This window comes from Arachis duranensis, chromosome 4 (assembly GCF_000817695.3).
Source record: "Arachis duranensis cultivar V14167 chromosome 4, aradu.V14167.gnm2.J7QH, whole genome shotgun sequence".
Lineage (NCBI taxonomy): Eukaryota > Viridiplantae > Streptophyta > Magnoliopsida > Fabales > Fabaceae > Arachis > Arachis duranensis.
The window spans coordinates 78091894-78100633 of NC_029775.3; the positions used below are offsets into that span (position 1 = coordinate 78091894).

The 8740-nt window shown below is 32.8% G+C and overlaps 1 protein-coding gene across 1 annotated transcript; it reads right to left on the reverse strand.

Moving 5' to 3' along the window:
• Positions 1 to 1346: 1346 nt before the first annotated feature.
• LOC107484286 (uncharacterized) lies at positions 1347 to 3940 on the reverse strand. Its single transcript, XM_052260574.1, has 10 exons — positions 3791 to 3940; positions 3462 to 3676; positions 3262 to 3342; positions 3007 to 3128; positions 2833 to 2917; positions 2608 to 2740; positions 2318 to 2469; positions 2072 to 2201; positions 1775 to 1975; positions 1347 to 1646 (listed from the first exon to the last, which is right to left on the reverse strand). The coding sequence occupies exons 1-10, from the start codon at positions 3938 to 3940 to the stop codon at positions 1347 to 1349; spliced, it is 1569 nt and encodes a 522-aa protein (XP_052116534.1).
• Between the last annotated feature and the right edge of the window lie 4800 nt (positions 3941 to 8740).

Below are 8740 nucleotides of genomic sequence, written 5' to 3' on the forward strand. Positions count from 1 at the left end.
ATAAATTATTAAAGACATAAAGATTAACCATAAAAATATAGGTAGAGCAATAAAAATTACCCAAATAATCATTCAAAGAAACAACAGGCGTCGAGGAAGGGAGGACCTCTAAAAGATTAGAAAAGGAAAAAAAATTTTCTAAGACTCCCATAGGTATAAAATTATTGAAAATTAGAGCAAAAAACACTAAAAATATCATGAAAGTCAATTCAATACTGACCTGTTGCGTTTGGATGGTGACTTTGTGTTTGCTTTCTTTTCAAAGAATTTCTCCTATATTCTCTAGCACGAATAAAATTCTGAGATATCTTTGTTACGCGTACTAAACAAAATAAGAGTTTGAAACATAAACCACAAGAACTACCCCTAATTCATTGCCAAAAAGACATCCACATTGTTAAGTACCTATATGCAACATGTATTAAAAAAAGGGGGTGGCTGGGAACAGAAATTTTGAATCTATTCCCTAACAGATTTTATTTCATTTTTGGGGGGATTAACTATTGAGGTTAAGTTTATCAAAGGTAAACACACCAACAAAGAACCTATATAACCATGTACACCTTTGATAACGCAGAAAATGAAAAAAATGAAGTATTATAATCAACACCAATAACTAATTGACATGAAAAGATAAAGTTGTACAACAATAAACAAATACAAATAAGAACTGCTGCATTTCATTAAAATATTCATAGTGATATACACAATTACATATGACTATCTCTCCTATGATAAGGAGGATTCCAATAACTAACTACATATCCTAGTATGTAACCTAAACAGGCTACAACATTGAAAATGTGTCCAATCCCTAGCAAAGTCACTATTACAAAAGAAAGAGTTGAGAATAGACCTAGTTGGCACATGACCTGAGACAACACAAAAGGAAAATTCCTACATCTGATAATCGTATTTTGTTGGACACAATCCAAAAAAGTCAAATCAAAATAGCATCCAGCCAGCATGATTACATTTCCATGTATTTGGAATCACAAGACTTCCTAAATACTTATAGATATACTATATAAAACACCTACACCTAGACACAGTAGGTCAATTCCACACCATAAATCAAACTCCATTAACCTTGGCAATCTTGAACCCAAGCACATCAGCATCAGCAGCCACCTCTTCAAATTGAGGATTCAAATTCCTTTTGCCCTTCGAGTTCACAACATTATTTTCATGAATAAGCTTCTCCCCAAATTGGGAAGGTGCATCGAGAACGTGGGACAACATATCCTATGACAACGAAATTAACAAAAGCTATCAAACTCACTCAAGAATACAAAAACCATTTAGAAACAACAACATAGGAAGGAGAAAATAAATATTATATAACATCACTTGAGTTTTTTTTCTGGTGAGCTAAGCAATATATCTATTTCAGCAGAAAGATCATCACTAATAGTATCATTGCTGGGTGTTATCTCATCTTTTTCATCTTCACCATTAATTAACGCAACAAACTCAGTCCCTCCAAAAACAGCAACAGCCAGAAAATCTATAAGAACTAGGGATTTAGATAAAATCCTAGAAGACTCACCAGCAACTTTCTCACTCTTGATAAAAGTCTTTGATGACTCCTTCTTAATACCAATATTTCTTTTTCCACAGGGAACAGACTTGTGTAAATCAAGCTCCTATTCATTTGCCATAAGAGTTTAAAAATACATAAGACCATAAGAGAAATTCAGCGCAGCACAATAAAAAAAAGAGCAACAAAAAGTTGAATTTACACAATCTAAAAGTGATTATATGTATATGTAACCATTTTTGGAGTAGACTCGTCATCAGCATCATAATCAAGAAGTTCAAACATGGCAATAATGGTGGGATCATCACATATTCTCTTAACTCGAAAAGTGCTATAAAATGTATCATGTGGGACACCTTTGGTATCAACCTTCAGCAGTAACTTCTTTCCAATGAGCCCTTGGAATATGGGAGGATAAGTATCCCCACATACAAGCTATTTTGAAAGTAATACATAAGCAATACAGACTTTAAATAACACATATCACATCCCATAAAGTGAATAACACACAAAAGAAAACTAAGAACATACACTTGCATCTCTTTGAACCTCAGTAAATAAGTCAACACATGATTTCTTAAGCAAATAAGATGCCTCACGATCAAAGAGAAGGAAAATATCCTCCCCACTATGATCTTCAACTGTTATTTTAATTTTAAATCTGCAGAAAGAAAAAAAAGGAACACAATCATTCGGAATAAATAATACCAAGAAACATGATTTTTATAAACAACCCACAACACAAAATGAAAAGACATTTTGAATAAAATTTCTGACCTTGGAGTCACATTAGTTATGTGCTTCAAACAAAAATCACAGTAATATGCACCATTTTGAGGATAGATACCCTTTCCATACACACAAGCAGAATCCCACCAACCTCCATCCTCAACAATACCTCGGATTGTACCAAAAATGATAAAAGAACCCTGCTATGCAATCGACATTTCAAAATTTGTTAACAACATGAACGAAAAAACAGATCTGTAAGTTGTTCTTTGATTTTCTTTTTCAATTTATTTGTGTATAAAATAAACATAAACACAACTAACTAAAAAGAAGACAACCTGATTGTTATCTTGAAGCTCTTCAATAGTGCATTTTTTAGTAAAACGCATGAAATCATCTTCCAAGGAGACAACTTTACCCTCATTTGCAATAAACAGTGGCTGGGTACCATTGACACCTTGCTCAACCATACTAAAAAAATTATGCAAAAATTTGTACTTGTTAATCCAGATTGGTTGTAAATAAAGAATACAATAAAAATCAACAAAACAAACAATGCTAACCTCTTCCTGAATTCAACAACTTTAGGAAGATCATGATTAAATAACATTTGAGTGGCATACATCACATTTTGAAGGCCTACTTGACCTACACAGCAAGACAGAAAGAGTCTAGCAAAGTTTATTGGAGACAACACTAAGAATAACAATGAGATGTACAGAAAACAAACAATGTACCCCAAAAGAACTTGACTTTTGCAAGTTGAATGACTACAACAGGCTGCTCCACATAGCCAGAGGCAAGAAAATGATTTACTTGATTAACATAGTCCCCAAACAATGCACATCTCGCTGTAAGACTAAAACTCAAAACATGACAAAGAATGAAACAGAAAATAAGGGAAAAATATGATTAAAACATAAAGAGAAACCAGGAAAGATGACTCAATCAACATACTCTTTTGAAGTTAATTCCAGCACAATTATTTTCACAATTTTCCCTCTTTTGTATATTCTTTCTCTTCTTCCACTGAAGTTAAAAGGCCAATGACATCTATTCCAAATAAATACAACCTATTAAATATTCAAAGCATTTGTTAAAAAAACTTGAATAATAGTTGACCAAGAATATAGACACACCAACTAAAAAATCATAATCTTGGATCATGTTCAGTAGCTCAGAAAAAGGAAACATGTTTAAACAAGTCTTAGGGATAACATCTTCATCAACAGCTACAACAGTGGTTTGGTGAAGGAAAACCAGTTTGAATTCATGAGAAGTTGCTCTATAACTACCATGATTTGACACAACAGTAAAGTATGCCATTCTATAAACTTGACCTTCAACTATATGATCCCTAAACCTATTAAGGAGTGGTTTCTTAACTGTAGCTTGAATTTTTTCACACTGAAAATGCAACAGAAGAACAAAATCAAATTAGTGAAACACGTCATTTAAATTTGAAAACTTAAAAAACAACAAGTAACACCATATTTAAAAGAGAAGCTAATAGGAGCTAACATGCTCATCAAGAAGAATCATCTTCATTGAGTTAGAAACCTCATGATTCCCAAAAGATGGTACAACCCAAAGCCTTAGAACCTTAACTTTTAGCCTCCAAGCCTCTCTAGGAGGATGCATCTTATAAATCATATCAAATGAAGGAGGCATTGCAGAAAAAAATAGAGGAGGTAAACAGAATTGATGAAATATATCAAATGTAAATAAAAAAATTCTGATGTAGACAGAGCTTAGGAGGAAATAGAACACAGGGGAATGTTTGTGCATTGAATGTGGATCACCAACCATCCTTTTATAGAAAAAATCCAGGGCTTTAGGCTCACCTTTTTGAATTCAAATTGAAGATGGAAATGGAGGGAAAACTAAATATGAGTCTATATGCATCTCCATTCAATGATATAGAGACAACTAATCAGAGGGGCAAAACCTGAACCAACACAATAAAAGAAAAAACAAGTGAAACTTTCAAGAAATGAAGAAATAGGGACCAAAAAATGAGAAATCACACCATACCTGCTACAGTGCACCTACATGTCATTACACCATAGGGAAGGCAGTCATCAACTACCGCAAACAATGATTGTACTCATGGCAATGAGAGTTGGTAAATGTCTTAGATAGGGATATATTGGAAATAACAAATGAATGGGAAAAAAAGTATAGACAAACATCAATAAAAATCTGTCAATCACATCAACATTCAGGAAATGAGTGAGATTGAAACCTCATACCTTGATAATGATTGCTAAATTTCCAATGAAGAATATATAGCACAACCTTATTATGTGTGGAGAAGACATTTTCATCAGAACACCAGCTGCTGGATAGATTTTTCTTTGGATAAAAATATGTGCTAGTTAAATAAACAATACCATGAAGCCATTTTACTCGCACAAAATGAACCTCTTAAGTTCAGGGTAAAGAGCTGTATGTCCATCCAACAGCTGATATATAAAATAATTTTTACACAAACAACCAAAAAATGTAATGCAATTCAGTTGAACTTAAAAAATAAATAAATGACCAGAATGCTATACATCAATTTCTGTCAATCACATAACCACGGATAGAATATATTAGCTATAAAACCAATTCCTTGATAATGATTCTCACAACCCACATGCAACCACCAATTCACTTTAGGTAAACTTAATGGATTTGATGAACATAGCTTAAAAAAAGGTTCATCAATAGGATTATTGAATTAGAATTGAAATGGGAATGCAAGACTTGAACAGGAGAGAATGGAATTGGCAGAGCAAAACTTTAATGGGAGTGGCAAAAGCATATTCCTTTATCAAAGAAGCACAAAAATTCATGACAATCAGCTCTACTTCTATGCAACAGGCGAAATATACAGCACTATTTGCATAACCAATAAAGAATTCAAATAGAAGTGAGTTGACCAACAAAAGGTTTCATCAAAATGTAAATAAATCACCAAGAAGCTATGAATCAATTCCTATCAATCACATCACCACTCATCAAATAGACTACCTAGAAGAAAATTTCCTAGTAACATAAACAGTAGAGTGATGCCATCTGATTGTGAGAAAACCACTTCCTTCCTATCAATCACATCACCACTGACTAAACAGATAGAAACCCCATACCTTGATAGCGATACCCACATTTTTGGCGAAGAATGTATGGCAAAACATCATTATCCGTGCAGAAGATATCTTCAAGGGAAGATAACCTACTCAAGGTATATGTTTTTAGAGGAGAAAATTCCTAGTTAGATAAAAAGTTCTTTTATATAAGCAATAAAAAAAATAGAATGAAATTAACCTAAAATCAAAACATATAAATAAACAACCAGCAAGCTATACATCAAAATTTCTGTCAATCACATCACTACCAATAGAACAAATTAGGGACAAAACCCAGTCCCTAATCATGATTCACACAGCCCACATCCAACCACTAATTCACTTGATCTAAATTTAATGGATTTGTTGAATATACACAAAATAAAAAAATAAAAAGTGATTCATGAAATTTTAATATTGCATTCAATGGGTCTACTCTCAATATAATTATGAGAGTGCTTCATAAAATTTGAAATCAAACATAAACAACAGAACATGATTCTGTATACAGAAAACAGTATAAAAACTCAATGGATTTGTTGAATATATGCAAAGTAAAAAATTAAAAATAGATTCATCAGTTTTTAATATAGGATTTAATAGGTCTACTTTGGATATAATTAAATGAAGCACACAAATGCATGACAATTAGCTCTACTTCTATGAAAGAGGTGAAATATACAACACTTTTTTGCATAACCAATAAAGAACTGTAATGCAATTGAGTTGACTAACAAAACATTTCATCAATATAATTATTTAAGTGCTTCATAAAATTTGACATTAAACATAAATAAGAGAATTTTGATTCTGAATGCAGAAAAACTTATAAATTGCTACATTCAGTCCAAACAATTCAAAGGGATTAGTGAATGGGAATGGAAATTCGAATGCAAAAGTTGAATAGGAGACAATAAAATTGGAAATGTAAAACTTGGGTAGGAGAAGCTGTGTCTATAAATTTTGATTTTGAATAAAGAATAAAATTAGAAATTGCTAGATTCAGCACAAACAGTTCAAAGAGATTACTGAATCAGAATGGAAATTGGAATGCAAAAGTTGAATAGGAGAGAATGAAATTGGGAATACAAAATCTGAATAGGAGAAGCTGGGTCTATAAACTGACTTTCCTAAAAAAACTATGTCAATCACATCATCAAGGAGAAAGTAGATTAGGCAGAAAGCCCATACCTAGACAATCATTCACAAAACCAAACCCATCATCCATAAATATAAGAAAAGGTAAGTAAGAAGATAATCTTTATAATTATTATAAATCCCAAAAATTGCTGAAATAGACAAACCACATGCAACAAACAATTCAAGAGATAGCAAAAGGAGAAATGCTGTGTCTATGAATTTTGATTTTGAATAAAAAATAAAATTAGAAATTGCTAGATTCAGCACAAACAGTTCAAAGAGATTACTGAATCAGAATGGAAATTGGAATGCAAAAGTTGAATAGGAGAGAATGAAATTGGGAATGCAAAACTTGAATAGGAGAAGCTGGGTCTATAAACTGACTTTTCTGAAAAAACTCTGTCAATTACATCATCAAGGAGAAAGTAGATTAGGTAGAAAGTCCATACCTAGACAATCATTCACAAAACCAAACCCATCATCCATAAATATAAGAAAAGGTAAGTAAGAAGATAATCTTTATAATGATTATAAAATCCCAAAAATTGCTGAAATAGACAAACCACATGCAATAAACAATTCAAGAGATAGCAAAAGGAGAAATGATAATCACATCAAATTCTAAATAACGAAATCAAGAAGATGAAACAGATTCATAGACCATACTGAAAATTAACAGCAACTGAGAACGAATGTAACCAAGAACATGAACCCACAAACAAACCAAGTCACATAGACAATTTGCAAATTACAAATTTCACAAACTCTACACAATAAGATCTGGGATAACTGTGGAAATGATACCAAAAACGAGCCGAATTTCCAAAATTAGGAATTTCACAAACCCTAGACAATAAAATCTTGCCTAACCATCGATTAGATACCAAACATGATCACAATTTACACAATTAGGAATTTCACAAACTCTAGACAATAGAATCTCGCTTAACCATGGAACAGAATTAAAAAACAATTAGAAAATTCACAAACCCTAGACAATTAAATTTGGGTTAACCCTGAAACAGTAACCAAGATTGATTAGAAGGATGTATTCAAGGAAGGAAAATAAAAAGGATGAAGAGGAAAATAGGTTTCAATGCACTTGATTGATTGATAAGAGATCTTGGATTTGAGCCTCCACTGGAAAATTGCTAACCTGGATGAACGGCGACAAAGCAAACTCCCAAGAAAACAGGACTCGTACACAGAGATTGGTAGGGCAGAGGATGAGAAAGTAAGGAGAAGAAAGCAAAGCTCCTAGGGTTCCAACTAATCATTACCTGTTCAAACAAATCCATGAAGAAGGCAGGTTGCGTGTGCGATTCAATGAAAGGAAAGGTAGGCTGCGTGAGCGAGGAGATGAAAGGGATTGCTGACGGCAGAATGGCAGAGGAGCACATGGACACCTGAAGATGAGAAGCCACGCTGGAGGAGATGCCACCGTGGAGGAGAGGCTCCACCTGGGTCTGGAACCGGCGTGAAACGCGGAGAGGTGGCCAGCTCGAAGATGAACCCACGGCTATCTATTGTTTGATAGATAATTAGATTGTAAAATGTAAACTCAAATATGAAACACCATCTGTATACAACAAACACTAGAAACAAAGGAAATATTTTAATGTTGATTGTTGGACCATCTCTTAATATTTATTTTTTTGTAAATAATCATGAAATTAAATAATCGCATATTCCTGACTTTTTAAGATTGAATAACTTTATGATTAGAAGTTTTACTCATTTGAAAAATACGGAGTCATTCTTTAATTTGATAATTCAAAGAAATGATTTTTTTTTCATGCTTGATTACCATGGATGTATTCCTTCCATGAAAAGGATAGTGTGATTAGTGAGGATATTTCGAGAACTTCAAACTTAATTAAGCAAGACTAGTTAGCTATTTGCTAGGCCAGTTAGTTACTTTTGGTGGTTAATTTTCTGTCAAGGATTAACTGAGTCCGAGACTTGCTATGTATATATATGTGCTGTGCATAGAGGTTAAGAGTTCAGTTTTCATATTTTGATGAGTTACTTTGCACTGCAAGCAATTCTATTTTTCTCAGTTTTTAAACTCTGCTTTTCTTTCCTTTTATGTTTTATTTTCTTTTCTATTTATTCCTTTATTCAATTCTATTAGAAAGTTTTCATGATATCAAGAGCTTAAGGCAAAAGATTCATGGCTTCTTCTAATGAAGATTCTAACAATTCAGTTGTCAATAAT